The following is a 19,522-nucleotide window of genomic DNA, read 5'->3' on the forward strand; positions in this document are numbered from 1 at the left end:
GCGCTCGATAGTAAGCACATATGCTAACTATTGAGTTTGTACAGTATTCCATTTAAATTCCATACAATCCATATAGATGATATGACCTTAATTTCTTACAGAGGTGTAGATTTCAAAATGGAGTCACCCATTCAGGTAACCCCATTTAAAATTTGAAAGATTAATATCATGTCGTGATTTGAGAGTGCCTCCTGATCAGCCAGGACTAAGAAAATGCATGTAGCTCTCTGAATGGATTGTTTCATTGGCATGCTGTTTTTCACATCATATTTTGCATGTGCACAAATCATATCTTCATGTTGACAAAATAATTCATCAATGCATGTAATACTGACAATTTGACAATCCACAACAACAAATGAAGGGGGAAAATGAAATGAAATAAAGAAGCGACAATTAAGAAAACATAACCCACATGACTCTAGTTCACTCCAGACAGGGTCTAATTCAGCATAAAACCGGGCAACATTATTTCTATAGATCTGCTGCGCACTCAAATTGCATTGTATTGCATCGTAATTTCATTTGTGTCTATGCTAATTATGTTTACACAACATGAACTCACATGTTTTCAAGCAAATTTGCCGATAATAGGTGATCAAAAGCGATCGGAATGTTACAAAAGTACAGATCGCATTCAGCTTACTTCATATGAGATGATCTTTGGAAAAATACGGCATAATTTGTCTTGGTGTTTGCGGAATGCCATGCAGTAAAATATTAATACGCTATGGCAATTCATGATTGACAACTAACAATCGACGTGTCCTTCAGATCCTCCACTGTCAATTTCTTATCCACTCACTAATCCTCACAAAAGCTTTGTGTTGATTACGTAATGTGTGGAGGCAAATTGCAATAAGTACAATGAAATAATGAGTAGGGCGGGCTCCGAGGCGGGTTTCTTCTTCATCTTAAGTAACAGTATTGTACTCAAAAAAACCCGGAAGCTTGTCGTTTGGAGCTCTAGCTGAAATACAGCAAGATAATGTAAGATAGTAAATGTAAACCTGTATTTTAGCTAGAGTATCTCGAGCTAGTTCACTCTGCAAACCGAATGCGCTCGACAGCTTTGAGACCAAGGGTGAAATCTAACAGGATGACGTGTCTTGATAGTGTTTATCACTATTTTTAATTCCCTAAAACATAAAAAGTAAGTCCTGGCAAAAGTAAGTCATGGTAAGCCCAAAGTGAGTTCCTCACTTTTGACCAAAACTGAATCCTGGTAGAAAACCTGTTAATTTCACTTTTGTGCCTTGTCCTTATCCTTCTCACAAACTCTGTGTTTATTAAATCTTTACAGAAAATCTTGAAGCTGAACCAGAAATTGATACACAAGCATCTTCCTCCCGGAACATTCCACCCGGTATCTGTGCCTACTGTCGCAACCCGGAAAATGGCGAATGCGAATGTATTAGACTGTACAGCAATATGAACCAGACTGACGGAGGAGGTGATGGCGGTGACGGAGATGAAAGGAATGAGGAAGATAAACAGGAAGAGGAGGAGGAGGAAGGAGAGGAGGAGGAAGGAGAGGATGACACAGGTATGGCTGCTTGGGTCATGATGGCACTCCCAAAATCAACGATACAATCATGTTATAATGGTTTGCTAAAAGTGGAAGCTGTCTGCAACTGTTGGGCTATTCCAGTTGATATCTGTACCCCCTATGGATGATATGAGCTTAATCTCTTACACAGGGAGTGTGGATGTCAAATGAGTCAACTATTTAGGTAACCCCATTTGAAATTCGCACACCCTGTGTGAAAGGTTATGTCTTCTATAGGAGGTGTATATGGATTTCAACTGGACTAGCCCATTGTTTTGGACAGAGGTGGCTGTGGTCATTTGCAGAGAAGATTTGCCACACAAGATCTGTTGCGCATGCAGTTTATTTCCCTAACCAAATTTACGGAACTTGCAATGTCACATTCATCAATAATTAGTAACAAAAATTGGTTATCCAAATCCTGTATCAGTATGCATGTGATTTATTTGCAAGATTTGTCACGATTTCAAAATATTACACAAAATTCCGTACCTTGTTGGAGCGACTAATGTTGCAATCGTAACCTACTGTTTTCAGCACGGTTGCATGTTGTATCACAGTTTTCACTTTACAAACTATTATAACAGGATTGTACACTACAGTTGGGACAGTCTGCGGAGATTTTTCCTTGTCGTGTCTGTTTTTATGTTTGTTTGTTTGCAGTGTGAACCAGCTTAGTCAAGGCACCAACCCTTCACTAACAATGAACACTTTTATGTAGTTACTCCCCTTATATGGTGGTTGGTTTTCACACAATGTTCACAGTTTTTGTTTTTTTCTCACTCGTGTATCGTTGTTTGGGATTCCTTTGTATCTTCTCTTTTGTTTCACCTTCTTATTTGCTTCCAGCAGCGCAAGTCACAAGCCCTGCCCCTGGGAACCAATCAGAATCGACCACCCAAACTATCCAATCCCAAGACAGCTTTCTTCCAGCCAACCAATCAAATTCCATGTTAGATCAATCTGCAGCTGACCAATCACATTCCATGTTAGATACTGATAGTATAGATTTCAGTAGTGGTGGTGGTGGTATTGACCAATTAAAACATTCCCCTGAATCAGGCGACCAATCGGAAGATTCCGATGTTGAAGATGGCTTCCTGTCAGCGAATGAACCAGTTGTCCTTATCGGGATCAAAAGACTAGTATCGCAATCCACGGCAACGGAATTCTCATCCGATTCAGAATATGATGACACCACACGTTCTGATACACCGCCCTCTAGCGGCAAATATAAACCAGAGGATGATTCTGGCGTCATCATCACTGAATGGACAGACTACATAGAGGGTGCCACACCACCACAAAACGATGCCGATGGAAAAACTATGCAGGTCAGTGAGGAGCAAGAGGTGGTGGCGGATGAATATCAGGAGAAAGGAAATAAGGTCTTCCTAGCAACGACAGGTAGTGGTGAGGTCAAGGTGGAGGGATATAATCACTATTCTGGCACTTCTCATCTGCAAGGTATATATCTATATAATTTGCATGATTTTGTTTAGTTTTAATAAGTAGTTGCATTACCGTGCTCTTCATAACATTTCTGAAACTTGAGTAAAAAGGCTAAGTGCCATTAATATGATATTTGGTATGTGAAAAGTCACTCTATGATTTGTTACAGTTTCAAGATTGTGATTTTATACTTAGCGACACTGCAGAACCAATGCTGAGGCAGGGGAAGGGTCAGTAGTTTTAATATAGTAACCAAGAAAAGATATAAAGTAATACAGTTTCAATTATGGTCTCTTTTTTAAAAGAGTCCTTAAAAGGACTTTGAAAACCAAATTACTTTGACGATGTGAAAAATTTAACGATGAGAGTTACCCTGATCACTACTTTGTTCGTCAATCCTGCGAAAGATGCGAAGGCTGCCAGTATTTTGGTTTCCATGATTATTTTGTGCCAAAATACTCAAGTTTCAAGGAATGTTTGCAAGAGTATGGGTGCTTTGCATGACACAGATAGATAATGCAGGTTTTGGATATAGCTCACATTTGAAGGTACACTGAGAGAAGTTTTAAGTCCAATTGGATTATATTTTAAATTTCAGCTATTTTGAGTTTTAATGAAAGTTCAATGATAATTTGTATGAAGGTTGCAACTGCTGAACCTATTTTTCTTGACGGGTTGTTAAATTGATTATCATGTTTTCAGATTTTTGTTTTTTTATCAAATTTCCATGAAAACTTTACAAATCTCTCAGTGTATCTTTTTTTTTTTTTTTCATTTTTTGTGGTGGAAGAACAGAACATATTTACAGAATTTCAACTATTTCAAATATTTTCTTCTTTTTCTCCTCCCTATTCTGTTGATAAATTTGATTTACAAGTAAAAAAAAAAACTTCTATTTTTATTTTCATAAGTGTCCTCATGAGGACAAACACTATATATGTATCCACTTTAATCAAAACTCACCATTTAAAATTGTGCTTTTAGGTTGACTTCAACCTAACAGGTTGAGGTTAGGGATTCAGAGATATTTTTTTCCATTTTGGACCAAAATTCAGAGGTCATTTACAATTTGCAGAGATGTAAGTGGCCTGTGGAGGAAAATACAGTAAAAAGTGTGTGAATTTGGGCTATAAAGCCTCAAAACAGGCTGACAGTGCAGAACTTTGGAGTAAGAAAATGCCTGAAATCGTGCAAATGCCTGGAAACTTCCATGCCTGAATTTGGGATCTTTGCCCTGCTCCTAGATCCCACTTTGGGACTTTTGGACATCTGTACAAGTTGTATTGGAGAACCCTTTTCTCTTTATTCCCGGTCTGAATGTTTTCTTAAGATTCCATTAGTCTAAATCAATTTTTCTCAAATCTGATCATTTCAACAGAGGCTCATTTTCTGAATTGTTCTGTACATGTGTTCTGTGTTTTTCAAGCTGGTATTGGTAACGGGATTAATAAAATAATGCATGTTATTTTAGTAATAATAATATGGTCATATCAGGAATAATAAGGCAACAGGTGGATTCCAGAGGGCTATTCCAATTGAAATCCATACACCCCCTATGGAAGACATGACCTTTATCTTCCACATTGGGAGTATGAATTTCAAATGGGGTTACCTGAATGGGTGACTCTATTTGAAATCTACACTCCCTGTGTGCGAGATTCAGGCCATGTCTTCCACGGGGCTATATGGATTTCAACAGGAATAGCCTAGTGATGGCACAAACTATTCTCATCAAAACACGTTTGGTGTGAATTAAAATTTTCCACAAGGATAGCTACTACACACAGCAGTTGTGAGCAAGAGACTGAGTGAAATGATATGCAAACATTAGTTGATGGGTCGATCGGTCGGTCGGACAATTGATTGATTGATTGATTGATTGATTGATTGATGACTGACTGATTGACTGATTCATCAAATTGTGAACATCACTCAGTGATAGGTCATTACCTGACTAATAATTAAATGATGTATACAATAAATACTTTTTAATTGTTGATCAATTCAGCTCTCACACTCTCTTTTTTAGATTAGATCTGATTCAATCTTTTGAAACAATCTTTACATTTTTTTCATCCATCTTTCATTGACAATCAGTCCCATAAACTTTTGAATCATTGTAGCCTTATAACCTGATATAAGCATACATCTGACATTCTGAGCACTCATCACATCACACTAGACTATTATATGTGCAGTAGATTACTACTACATTGTCTCTATGTGTACCATGTGGTTTCAACAAATGGGCTTCCTTCTATTCCATAATTAGGATATTGAGAATGCAATATACGCAAATTCTGAATGTTCAAGTGAACAAATTAGCCTTATTTGGATATTGATCTTGGATATTAAAGGAATATTTCGTGATCCTAGCATCCTCTTTTTATGACATATTTCAGTAGATATCCACGAAAAATGCTTGTTCCCTCCGATTTTGCATTTCTAGTTAGCATGAATATGTGTATTACACTGCTCCATAGACAATGTGTTGTAATTTCGGTTTGGTATACCAGAACAAAATTCAAATTTCACTAAACGAATTAATCTGCAAAATTGTTTTTGTACATAAACATTATTTAGTCAGAGGTTTCCAGTGGTATAAAAATCTCAACTTTTTTTGAGAAAAGTGGGGGATGATGCTGTGGACCACAAAATACCCTTTTAATACGCCATTATGAAAAGGGAATGATGTCAGCTGTTCTGAATATTCATGAAGTCAGCTGTACTGAATATTCATAAGGTCAGCTATTCTGACAATCTGACTTTTAAAATGTTTATTGACAGATGTATTGTTTCATAAATAAGACTTCTGCAAGTAGATAAAAGAATACATCCCCATTTTGGGAAAGATGTGCCCTTTTTGGCGTACTCCAAATCTCGCAAAACCATTTTTAATACAGTATTTTTTTGCCATCGGCATCGTTCTAAGGTACTTAATTAATCTTTAATATATAACAAATATTTTGAAAACTGGACCACATAGTCATTTGGAATACTAGAATAGCCACCTTTGGAACGACATGGTACTGTAACCTTTGACCTTTTATATTCTGTCCTGTCTCTATCTTCTCCCCTCATTGTAGTCCTGAGATCAGATGTCCCCCAACAAGGCCATGCTAAGCTATCTAAACTTGCTCTTTATGCTGACGTACAATCCAAAAGTAAGTTCAAAAGGTCACCGAAGGGTCAAAGGTCACTCAATAAGAAAGTTGGCTAGGTGATCATTAACATACAAAGTTTTATTTGCGTTTGATGTTATATAAAAACCTAGCCAATTTCTTATCAGAATAATAAGCATGGATGTTGTCGATTCATAGCAATGCAGGCAAGAATGCATTGAACGTCCCAACTGATAGCAAACAATGTTTATTTAGATATACAACTTACGCTGAAACTTATTTTTATGACGGTAAATATTTGATTCATATCAAACTAAATTTGGTAAGTGATTTGAGTGACAATCTGAGGAATATATTTTTTCACCTGATCGTTGAATTGTTAATCATGATATTCATAAATGAGTTTTAAAATTTGTGGGAAAAGAATTTAAATAGTTTTAAAAAGTTATTTTTGAATACTTTTGAAATTTTACTTGAGTTTTATTGTCCCTATTTGAATATGTCCACATTCAACATTGATATAAAATTGGATCGATTGAGCCCATATTTATTTATACCAACTCATAGTGAGATCAATAAATATTGGACATAAAGCATCCAATTTTATCATTATTATGTTTTGGATCCAATATTTTCACACACTTTGATTCATCAAAACATAATAATGACATAAATAGGACAGATGTTGATTTCATTGTGTTGTTTCTTTTCTGGGAATTTGTTATACAAATGTTTTGTGTCTTTTTTTTTAAAGTAAATGGGTTCATATGTCACTATTAGTAAGTGGGAATTGTAGGGTCTATTGTGCATTTTCAATTCGTAATTGTGCCTAGTTGGGTTTTCAATTTCGTAGTCATGTCCAGTGGGTTTTCCATTCGTAATCATGTCCTGTGGGTTTTACATTCGTAATCGTGCCCAATGGGTTTTCCATTCGTAATCATGTCTATTTTGGTGATTTATATTGCTCAATGGGCATCATATCAAGGGGTAGATCTCATGGGTATTTTGTCATGGGTATTTTAAGGACATTGGATGGACACTTTGATTTCAGCCTTGGAAAAACACTTGTGGATTTTAAATGTAATAACAAGTGTTATTAGTAGTTTGCACAATTTAGTTATAACATTGTTTATGCTTGGTTATTTCTGCATCGTGTGATTTCACTATTGAGCGATTGATTGATTGATTGATTGATTGATTGATTGATTGATTGATTGATTGATTGATTGATTGATTGATTGATTGATTGATTGATCGATTGATTGATCGATTGATCGATCGATCGGTCAATCTGATGGTGAGATAAAGCATAGGCTCTGTAGAAATAATTAAAACCCATTTTAGAGAATGCTCAGCAAGTGAAAAAATAGAATAGAAGAATACGACTAGTGGTTTGGAATTGAATTACAGGTGTCGTGTTCAAGGCTAGAATCAAAGAAAGGGATAGCAAGATTGTATGCATGATATACTGGATGTCACTAGCATGTGATCAATGGGCTATTCCAGTTGAAATCCTTATACCCCCTAGTATATGACAGACATGACATTAATCTCCCACACTGGGGGTGTAGATTTCAAATGGAATCACCGAATTCACCCTCTGTGTGGAAGATTAAGGTCATGTCTTCTGTAGTGGGTGTATGGCTTTCAAGTGGAATAGCTCGGACAGTGGTTGATATGATAATCATCATGTCTACGAGCTCTGATGATCTGCATGGACATGCGATCTTCTCTGCTCATTCAATGAGTGCAAGAGAATCATAACGCAATAAGCTGCCTCGTTGTATTTCAATCGTGAACGCATTTGTGCTGCAATATCTGTGGTTGGTGGCTCTTCTAACCCAGTAACCATGGTAATATAAAGCAGCAATTGCAGACTTGAATTTCTTGCACACATTTGACAAGGGATTGGAGAAGGTATCTTACACTTCCCACAATGCATTTCTTCCCTGTAATGATTTGCTATTCAGTGCAACATGGGTCGATAGTGACAAGAAATACCTCAATTGCAAGATCTAAATGAGGATTTTTTTGTGACTATTGATTATGTTGCACTGAATAGCAAATCATTAAAGGGAGGAAATACATTGTTGGAAGTGTCAGATAACTTCTCTACCCAGGATAGTCCCATCTATGCATGCTGGGTCCCAAAGGTGGATGTTATAAGATGGGTGTATATGATAGGGGTGATTTCAAAACAATGCAAGCATTTTGACCTTAAAGTTTTATATTTTGCACCTATCACAAATCTGCATGGCATGCCACTGTTTTATTTGTTCAAGATTTGACTGGAGGAGCACAATGGGCTGTTCCATTTAAAATCCACATTACCCCTGTTGAAGATTTTGGAAATATCTGCCACAGTTGGAGTATGAATTTCAAATGGAATGAGTGCATTTCGCAGCTCCATTTGAATTTCATACATCCTCTGAGAAAGATTCAACCTGAATCTTCCCCTGAGAGAGAGAGAGAGAGTGAGTTTCAAATGGAGCTGCTAATGTGTTAATACCATTGAAATTCATACTCCCCCTGTGGAAGATATTTCCAAAATCTTCCACAGGGGTAGTGTGGATTTTAAATGGAATAGCCCAATTGCCATCTGTTTATTATTTCCCTGCATGAATATAAGGTGTAGGGTGGGTAAGAATTTAAGCCAACAACTTTAAAAAGGAGAAAATTAACTTCATAAGCATCAATGGGAACTCCCACATATCAGATTCTCATGCATTGAGATCAAGGCATGTACATGAACCTCCAACTGTTTTTAGGAAACACCAAAATTAAACAGTAACTTTCATTTTTAATTTTTTTTACAATTAAGCATTGCAGTGCCTTTATTTTCTTGGCAAAATTACATTAAATAGACAGCTGAAATAAGCATTCACCATGTTCACTATACCATTTTTCACCCTGATGTGGCTGTGACCTCTGTGTGCATTACATTGAGCACAGCTTTAAATCACTAGCATTGCTCAAAGCGCATTGTACACATGCACGCTCCTAAAGATGCTGCACAGACGCCTCAACACATTGATGCGGGTGGAAGGTGGTTTAGGAGTAAAATTTGGAGGTCACTCAGTACACTCTTTTCACCAAATGTTAATGATATAAATTTAAGGTGGTGGAGTGTATTTTTGTCCTGTTTGAACTTGTTGGATTTGGAAAAAAAATTGGGTTTTGGCAATTCCCCCTCTCCCCCATCTGTCACTCATCCAATCTTGCTCTAGACCTTTCCCCATTTCTTCTGAAAATTGACCCCCCAAAAAGAGAATGTTTTGGTCAATTTTATGACACATTTAATCATGTCAAAACCACTAGTACTCCAGATAACTTATGTGTCTTTAGGCAATTTGGGCTTCCTTCAGAGTTTTGATTGACTACCTGACTCTGTTACCATCCAGGGACTGACACTTAAAATGACAACCATCCCTGAAATATTTGGCTGTGTAAACAGTGGCACTGTCAGTAGCCTTCCCCCATCATGAGCTTCCACTCCTTTTAAGTCAAAATAACAAATTGTTTTGATTTGTGGCCCCTGAAATTCACTTTGATCCCCTCCCCATTGTTTCCCCTCCTGAAACTCCCTCCTCCCCCTTCCGGATAAACAGCATGCATTATTGGGGCTATTCACTCTGGGAAACTGCGTATTTACAATACCAAATATTATAGCATGAACATTCATTATTATGGGTCAAGCTCTGCTACTAATTTTATATCCCTATACCTTGCAGATCAAACAAAAGCCGAAAGGCAGGTGGCGCTCTCCAGGATGATGAAACTAAGCTTCGAAGTCGAAGACAGTAACGAAACCACAAATTGTTCACCAAGTCCACATCCTGAGAAGGACATCAACATGCTGGAGGAGAAGTCGTTACATGCGCTCGCGTACGATGTTAAGAGAATGCCGGTTAGCATCGAAGAGGGTGAAGAAGTCGAGGCAGATGAGGAGGAAACAAAGGAGGAGGAGGATAAAGATGAAGACAATGAAACCAAAGATAACCAACCACAGGGAGAGGTTGGTCTAAGCATCGAGGCCTTACGAGAGCAATATATCACTCTGCAGCAACAAATGTCTATGCTACAACAGCAGCTTAGCACTCAGCAACAACCTGCTGGCGGGGCAACTGTGAATCAACCTATGAATGCTCAACAACCGATGAATATTCATGTCCCTGCTGATGCAAACCTTTATATGCAACAGTTACAGCAACAGCAGATGATGATGCAGCAGATGATGTTACAGCAGAACACTCAGGGAATACCGATGATGATGCCACAACCGGGTGGCGGCATCATCTACGGTATGGTGCCTGTCGCTCCCGCACCAACTATGCAAACAAACGTGGCGAGCAAAAGCGAGAATGAATCAACGGATGAATATTGCGAACAGACTGACATTGCTATTCAGCACACACCCAGTGATACAAAAACACAGACTAAAGACGTTGGAAACAAATCTGATGATTTATCGAAAAATGAAGTGAAACCGGAAAAAAGTAATTTGCCCTTTAAAATGCTGTCTCAGGAAGGTTCTCAGAACAAAGGCAAATCACTTAAATACTGGTCATACATAATGTCTCGCGAAACGTGAGTTTGCACGAAAACAGGGACAAAAACCACGGACTAGTTCTAATCCACCAGAGATTTCTGTTACACCTAGTGTTTCCATGGAGACGGAACAAAGATGGCGGTCCAATACGGTAGATGTAGATTCCAGGAGCCAGGGGTCAAAGGTAAATGATGAGCCTAGTCTTGAGAAGTATCCCCCAGAGGCAGCGGTACGACCTATGCCCCAAGTTGCCTTAAAACATGAAGAAATCAGTGCTTCTGAAAATACAGACGTTGAGGCCTCTAAACATGTAGAAAATGAGGCCCCTGAAAGTGAACAGAATGGGGCCCTTGAACATGAACAAGTAGAAAATGACCCCAATGTACATGTAGAAAGTGAGGCCCCAGATTATGAATCAAATAAGGCCCCTGAACATGTATTGTCATCAGACTCTGATACAAATCATCCTATTATCACTTCCACGTCCATATCTGTTGCTTCTGCTACTTCTAATTCCATAAGTAGTTCTGCTAGTATGTCATTAGCAACAAATGCTGAGGCAGAGACTGATGGCACTGCTGCTACAACATTCACGCCAGTCGCTTCAGAGGGTAGCAATTCACTTGTAGAAGAGACTGATCATACTAACAAACAAACAAGCATTCCACAGGCCCGTGTACCACCACTGGTGGCAGCCAAGCCCGCATCACGAGGGCCGGCTCGTAGGATATCCGTGAAATCGCATCGAGATGAAGAAGTGGCCGAGATCGAGAATGTCGGAAACGTGACCAAATTTAGACAGGTATGGGATTACTAATATAATTGTGGTGCAGCTCAGTTCAATTCAGTTCAATTTGAATGTACTGTATGATGTAGACCTTAGACTAGGTAGTCCAGGTATCTGAACTGAAGTGAACTGAACTGATGTCATTGAACTAGAGAGAATAACCCAAGTTCAGCATGATTGTTGTAACCAAATAAAATAGCATCATTTTTTTCTACATTGAATCTGCTAGATGAATAAGATGAAATGATTTGTCAGAAGAAACTGTATTCGTATATAGAATTCAAGAGTTTCAGTCGGGTACCAAATATAATAAGAGTATTTGCTGATATAACAAACAGTACTTTGCTTTCTTTGTCAAAAGTACATAGAAGAGATTTTGTAAAAACATTTAAAGATTTCATGGAACAATTTACAACTTAGCATTTCAGAGGCGCTGAGGAGCACTATAACTACATAACTTTGCTGAAAGTATTTGGAAGAGATTTTTTTTAAACATTTTAAAATTTTTAATACAGCAATACAACTTAGTATTTCAACAGCCGTAGCGAAATGAAACAAAATACAGAGAGCTTAATGCTCTGTGTGTTGGCTATAGGCGACAACATAAAAAGGTCCCAAGTTCTGAGATATTTTCACAAAATATCAAGAGCTATCCCAAGAACCACTGAACCAATACTAGGCTTGTTTGTACTCATTTTAATGCATTTTTCAGACTAATTCCAAATATGGTCATGAAAATTTACAATTCTGAAATTTTAACAAAAATATGGTACATGTCGTCTGCAGTCGACCCCCACGTTAAGAGGGTTACAATGCAAAATGATGCTATTTTTTAGGTCACAATGTAACTTTGTAATAACAACTGTAATGTGCGCATAGATAGGAGTGCTAATTGATATGCATGATAGATAGATTTATGTCATGATGGATAACGAAATAATTGGTAATGCCCAAGTTTAATATATTACTAATAACTTGAATTTCCAGTCAAGTGTGTGTGGGAGGGGGCGGGTGTGTATGTGAAACACTGGCAAATGAGGACACACCCAATGGATGCACATGAACTGTGGACATCCACAGTTTCAGGACAAGTGTCACTAGATCGGAAAAAAAAGCATAAAAATGCATTATTTTTAACAACAACTGCTTTGGCAGTGTATAGTCAGTCGGTGTTTAGATTAATTTAGCCAAATAGATTTTAAGTCTCTGAAGCTCCCAATTGCAATAACAATAGGTTTTATGACCATTTATTGACAAGTCAGTAACTTCCCATGAAGCACCGAAAGTGTTTAAGCAGTCCTTTTCTGGACATCTTAAACATTGGGCCACTTGAGTCATTCACAGTGGCTTGACAAGCCAATTTGCTGCACCTTGGCACTGAAACATTTTGGCAACACTGTGTCTACATTTGCCGGTGGCTACACATAGGTTGGGTGGGATGGGATGGGGAGGGGTGTGTGCATGTGCTTATGTAAGCATTCATATACAAAAAAATGTAGGTGAATCCTTAACCTTAAAAGGTTTGGGATCAAGTTTGAGAATGCTTTGAATAGACATGCTACTTTTGTTTAAAAACCAGCAGTTAGGTCTTAAAAATGAATATGAAGTGAAAAGTCCATAATCTTAAGTTAAAACAGCCAATCAAAATATTACTGCTTAACCACCCCATCAAAAGATCAGCAAGCATTGGGCTATACCATTTAAAATCAACACTACCCTTGTGGAAGATTTTGGAAATATCTTCAACAGAGGAGTATGAATTTTAAATGGAATGACATGAGGCAGCTCGATTTGAAACTCGCCCTCCCTCTGTTGAAGATTCGGGTTGAATTTTTTTTTAAGAGGATGTATGGAATTCAAATGGAGCTGCCTAATGTGTTCATTCCATTTGAAATTCATACTCCCCCTGTGGATGATATTTCCAAACTCTATCACAAGGGGAGTATGGATATTAAATGGAATAACCCATTAATCATAGCAGCTTGTGCTTATTTCAAAAACATTGCAAGTAACTCATTTTGTAAGTGTTAATGGCCATCCCAGCATCAACTGCTCAATGCTTGTATGTTAAACCTTGGATTTTGAATAACATTACAGGCTCAATTGCATGATAAAAGTATTTCCGTCAGGTTATTATGTCAGATTTTGCCGTTATCAATTGCTTTCATATGTTTGCCATTTGCATGAGGTGTATCAGTACATGCTTGTTCCAAACATGCCGATTGATAATTTTTTGATAAATTTGAGCAAATCACTCATTCTCTTTAATTGTACTTATTCAATCCCAGTCTTCAGCAGAGTGACAGACAAAAGAAATAGTGCGGTAAACATTTTACTAATCTTCTCTCCCCTAGCTCTCATCTTACCCTCAGTATATAGCTCTCCTGTTGACCTCTTGTTTGTTCACCTGATTGAAAGCTTGCGATTTCATTGAAGCTCTGCGCAAAAAATGTGAATTGGTGTTACCAAATAGACCTATTCCACCAGCCGTCTACACTGCGCATGTACTGTGTTATGCTTCGTAGTGACGACTGATTATCTTACAGTTCAAATTGTGGCGGACACATACTTGCGACTTTGGTTAATGCGTCATAGCACGATTGACTAGCGGCGCCCATGTACCGCGCCGTGTGCACTGCGCCGTTGTGACCAGATCACGCTCTGAAGTTCTAAAAACAACAAACTCGGTCTTGGACACAACTGCGCAGTCTCAATGAAAGTTTGCAACCTGCTTAATATTCATGTGCAACCAGAATCTGGTTGCAAAAGTCCGCCACTTTTTTTCCACATAGTTTTCTCAGTCGTCAATCCAGAAGGTTGACGAATGAGGGCAGCAGTCTAGTTACCAAAGGTGTCCACCTGTTCACCCGTCATTTTGGAGGGGACAGACCCCAGGGGATAGACAAGATTAATGCTTCCAGCAGGTGCTTTAAGGGGGCTGGCATTTTCTTCGGGAGGGGGGGTCCCAAAAATACTGGGGGGGTCATAGAATTTTGAGACAAAAAATTATAATTTTTTAACACCCAAAATAGGGGGGTTATAGAATTATTAAGGGCTGGTGACTCAAAATTTTAAGCAGCTCTGCTGCATTCTTTTTACTTTGCAATCGAAATGTGCATACAATCTATGCAAAATTTTTACACGCTCTGCGCGCCTTCTTTACACTCGCTCCACACACTTTTTTTCACTTTTAAGTTTTGACGCTCTCCGCACCTTAGTTCCGCAATGAATAATTTTTCTTAAGTCTGTGTAGTTGGAAGGGGAGGGGGGGGTCATAAAATTTTTCGACCAGCGATAGGGGGTCGTAAAAATTTTTGCCCGCGATAGGGGGGGTCATAAAAAATTGACTCCGGTCACTGACATATTTGTGACCCCCCCCCCCCTTCCGAAGAAAATGCCAGCCCCCTTAATTCTAAACAATAATGGTTGAATAAGTTCTGGGAACTCAAAACAGGATCATACATCAATTAAACTATAGCAATATAGCTATTTGAACTGTCTGAGCCCCTCAGAAGGTGTGCATATGTCTGGTTTATGTTTTCATTGTCAAATTTTGGACAGGGAATTTTGGTGAAAATGACGGGCACTTGTCAAATCCTAGCTAAGACCCTGGTGTTACTGATAGTGTGATGGTACTTGAGTAAATATGCTGAAGTTTGTGGTTTTGAAACCTCTTGTTACAAGTGTGTTAGAAGGCATGTTTACCAGTTTGATCCTATTCAGTGATTTTTTTGGTTTTGACCGGGGGGGGGGGCTCAATAATAATGTCGGCCATTGTATCATACTGCTGACAAAAGTAGCATGTCTAAATTGTACCAGAGACAGATTTTATATCTTTCCATGCATCCTTTGACAATACATGGAAAGTCTTTTGAGAATTGAAATAACCATTTAAATTCTTGAAAGCTGATGCGCACATCATTGAACAGCACAGAAACGGGGTGTGTGTGTCTGTGTGTCGTATTTGGGGTTACGTCATAAAAGCTTTCAGGTTTTCACAAATAACGATCATTATTTGAACACAATTAACTCTTAATAGGTCAAAGATTCAAAGTGAATCCAATTGAAATCCATATACCCCCTATGGAAGACATGAACTTAATCTTCCACACAGGGAGTGTGAATTTCAAATGGGGTTACCTGAAAGGGTGACTCCCATTTGAAATCTACACCCACTGTATGGCAGATTAAGGTCATGTTTATCATGGGGCAATAAACTGCAGATGTGAACTTTGACAGTACTGTAAAAGTAGAAAGTTTTGCACGATTGATTTTTTTCATGCTTTGCCAATTTTGAACTGTTTCCCTTATTTTCAAATTTGAAATTTTCTTTACATTTACTTATGCACAAAAAAGGAATACATTCATGAGCTGTTACTTTGACGGTAACTGCTTGGAATGCGAAAAGCGCAAAAATAATTTACGTGGCGTGAACATTTCCATTTTTACAGTACGTAGATCCCACAATAACATAGCATGAAATAGTGTTTTAATCCAAGAAATTACATGTTTCAACCCTTCATCAAATTAAATGTTTTAACCAATAATAACTGATGATTTAATATTACTTTGTTTCTTCCAGGTTTTACCCCCTACCGCCCTCCCTCTCACAGTAACCAAATGCTCCCCATGATTCAAACCTCAATGTATGCATGCTGTGTTTAGCCGTATGGGAAATTCCCACAACTCAACCCTTTCCTACAAGCTGTTTATACCATTTATCATGCCATTTTGCTTCCATTGCATTTTATGTAACCCACGCAGCCATAACCAATTTGCATGCTAATTGTTAACCATTTGCATGTGCAGTTGACATAATATTTGTAACCCGTCATATATTTGTGCATATCAAATTTGTGTTTTTTTTGTGAAAACATCTTTGAAATCAATGTTGTTTGAGTGCAGAGAACAGTTTGAAATTTATTTAAAAAAAAATTAACACTCTATTGCAGTGTTTTGATTTGAATGTTATGCATTATAAGGTTTTGAAAATGCTGTGAATATGTCACATAAATTGATTGAAATGTGCATATTATAATTATGTTATATTATAATATGTTTTAAAGGAATAATAAAGACTGAAAAGTTTTACTCAGACATTTTGTGCTTAAACCAAGGAGGATGCTTACACTTTTATCATGTGTGATGCAACAACATAATTTTCCATTGCATAAATAGCTTGACCAAATTTATTATTAGACTGGGCTAATCCAGTTGAAATCCATACACCCCCTGTTGAAGGCACAGCCTTAGGGAGTGAGAATTTCAAATGGGGTTACCTGAATAGGTGATTCCATTTGAAATTTACACCCCCTGTGTGGCAGATCAAATGTGCTACAGATCTCTGGGCAGATGGTCATGTCGTCCATAAGGGGTGTGGATTTCAACTGGAATTGCCCATTGTGGGGAACAAACAAATGAAATTAAAATTTATTATTTCTAAATGTTTCCATATTATTTCCACAATAACTTAAATAATCTGTTTCATTTAGATCAACTGTTTTTTATCTGCTAAATCAATATTCATATCTATTATCCCATCAATATAAACATTTTTCTTTTTTCCGTCTTATATATATATCAGTACGAAAAAAGAAACCGAATCTAATCTGAAATCCATAAAATATGTAACTACATTTTAATAGTTACATTTCTCCAAAATGATATCATTAACCAATCTATTTTTTAATGAACTTACTTTGATTAACTTCTAATATAATTCATAAATGCATTTTTATAACATGTTCATTTTTAATCTTTTAACTTTTAACCAAATTAATTCATTGTAACATTCAGTAATGCTTTGTTTATGCTAGCCAATGTACAAATAATATTGAACATGAAAAAAAGCACTTATTTTCTCTTTAAAAACTGATGATTTTAGAAAGTTTTGATTGACTTTTACAAACATGAATTGCCTTGAATACTAAGTAAAGATTTTCCAGTATACATGATATAAGACTTTCCAATAATTTAAAGTTTCAATCCTTTGCTATGAATGAAAGGCTATATACATTTTATGCTGCAAATGTTATATTTTGATTGCTGGTATTGTATCATATCATGAGCTAAATAAAATAAATCTATAAACTTAAGTATTCTCTAAAAGAACATAATGGTCCAAAATTGGCCTTGTAGAATTTGTTGAAAAAGAAAGAAATTTGTAAGATAAAAATGCTTTGAATTTGGTCAATGGGAAAAATATTAATTGTTCAGTTTTGCTCTAAATACAAAATGTTAGGGAACAATGCACAAAATTATGCTTTTTTTTTCAGATGATATAGCTTAATTTAAAACATCCATTTGGCGTTAATGTGGTTTATTCTGTCATCGGCATTGCAATCATAGGTTGCAAAATGAAAAACCTGACCAACAAAAATTGCAAACCAAAATTTTCAAGCAAGTACATTGCATGCCATGTTGCTTCACAAAAATGAGCTATGGTATCTCATGAATCGTTGTTTCATCAGCATCATAAAAACAAGCTCTTACGTCCATACAAGCAGCCCTCCAAATAAAAAAAAAACTAAAAAGCCTTTCCTGGTAAAATGAACTTTATTTACTTGTTCTTAACTTTGTTCTCATGTTTTTCTTTTTCAGATGTTCGGCGGAGGTGATCACTAGTTGTAAATGCAGTGAATTGGGCTATTACACTTGAAATTCACACTACCCCTGTGGAAGATTTTGGAAAATATCTTCCACAGGGGGAGTATGTTTTTCAAATGTAATTGGTCAGGGTTAATCATTTTGAAACCCATACTCTCCCTGTAGGCTTTACCTATATCTCCCACAACTGGAGTGAGTATTTCAAATGGAAGTTACCCAATTGTCTATTCTATTCAAACTCATACTCCCTCTGTGGAAGACTTGAGCTAAATCTTCTACAGGGGTAGTGTGGATTTTAATTGAAATAGCCAATTGCCAACAGATACATGGTATATTTTGAACAAAGAAAACAATTAAAAAATTGTTGAGAATTATAGCACATAGTACTAAAAACTTGCAAGTCGTCATCACAGTGTTTGGAGATGGAGCAAGATAAAGTCCTCACTTTATGTAGTTGTGTTTGTTTTTACAATTTTTGTAATGCATCACATCCAACTTTTGTTTTCAAATTATTAATTTACTCAACAAGAAGTATGTGTATTCTGCTTGAGTTGTTTACAATATAGTCGTATTTTTCTGTGATTTTTTCCCTTTTTCTTTGTGATGAAACATTGTAGTGAACTTGACAAATCAATAAATGTAGATATGTATGTATGTAAAAGATATAGAAACACTATTTTATGTGATAAAAAAACACTAAGTATGTGCCTGAATGTAGGGAAATCCTAAAAAGAATTATATTTTGAAGCTGGAATGGTGTGTTTTTGCACAGATCCACAGCTAAAGTCCTTAGAAGGAATTTCAGACTAGCTAGCTGGCTTAATGGTTAATGCTGCATATTACTGTGATTTCTATATACTGGCGAATTCCGTTATTATACTATATCCCATGTGAAGTACCTTAGGCAGAGCGCTGGTAGTGACTAAGCTAAACATTGATATGTCGCCCTCTACAGATGGTACAACACAAAGGGACGGATTATAGTTAATTGTAATTCAGCAGTATGAGAAACCACAACGACATGTTGTTCAATCACTGCATATACCGTAACCACACAGGTTACGGGTATAAGCCCACCTTGGCTATAAGCTCACCCCTTGCTTTTCAAACATTCTGGAAACAAGGGTGCACTCGGGTATAAGCCCAGTGATAATTCTGGCTAAGTTCTTAAATCAAATCGGGGATGAATGTTAAATGCATGTAAATTGGGTAAAAATTTTTTTTCAAGTACTAGCCCCTCTCAGATTATAAGCACACCCCTATTTGTGGAGTGATATCACCTCTCTAGAAGGGTGGGCTTATACCCGAGTGGTTACGGTAATTGCAACTCACTGCATCTGCAAGTAGCAAGTCTGAAACAACCTTTATTTTACAATTTGCAATCAGTAGTTTAATGATCTATTTTTCACCAATGTATGAAAGTTAATCTTTGTTACCATCTTGTGGGCTGAATTATT

General features: G+C 37.1%; 1 protein-coding gene across 4 annotated transcripts in view; it reads left to right on the top strand.

Annotated features, from left to right (window-relative positions):
• Positions 1–19,139, top strand: part of LOC140162505 (uncharacterized) — a 75,360-nt gene extending 56,221 nt beyond the window's left edge. For 3 of the 4 annotated variants that reach the window (XM_072185745.1, XM_072185748.1, XM_072185744.1), the window contains 5 exons: positions 1,304–1,546; positions 2,402–3,016; positions 6,088–6,165; positions 9,855–11,474; positions 18,060–19,139. In XM_072185745.1, coding sequence (XP_072041846.1) covers positions 1,304–1,546; positions 2,402–3,016; positions 6,088–6,165; positions 9,855–10,714 — 1,796 coding nt within the window. In that variant the 3' untranslated portion in view covers positions 10,715–11,474; positions 18,060–19,139. Of the gene's footprint in view, positions 1–1,303; positions 1,547–2,401; positions 3,017–6,087; positions 6,166–9,854; positions 11,475–13,747; positions 13,783–18,059 lie in introns of all 4 variants that reach the window. The other variant, XM_072185747.1, reaches the window with a different exon arrangement.
• The last annotated feature ends 383 nt before the right edge of the window (positions 19,140–19,522 follow it).

Source organism: Amphiura filiformis, chromosome 10 (assembly GCF_039555335.1).
Source record: "Amphiura filiformis chromosome 10, Afil_fr2py, whole genome shotgun sequence".
Lineage (NCBI taxonomy): Eukaryota > Metazoa > Echinodermata > Ophiuroidea > Amphilepidida > Amphiuridae > Amphiura > Amphiura filiformis.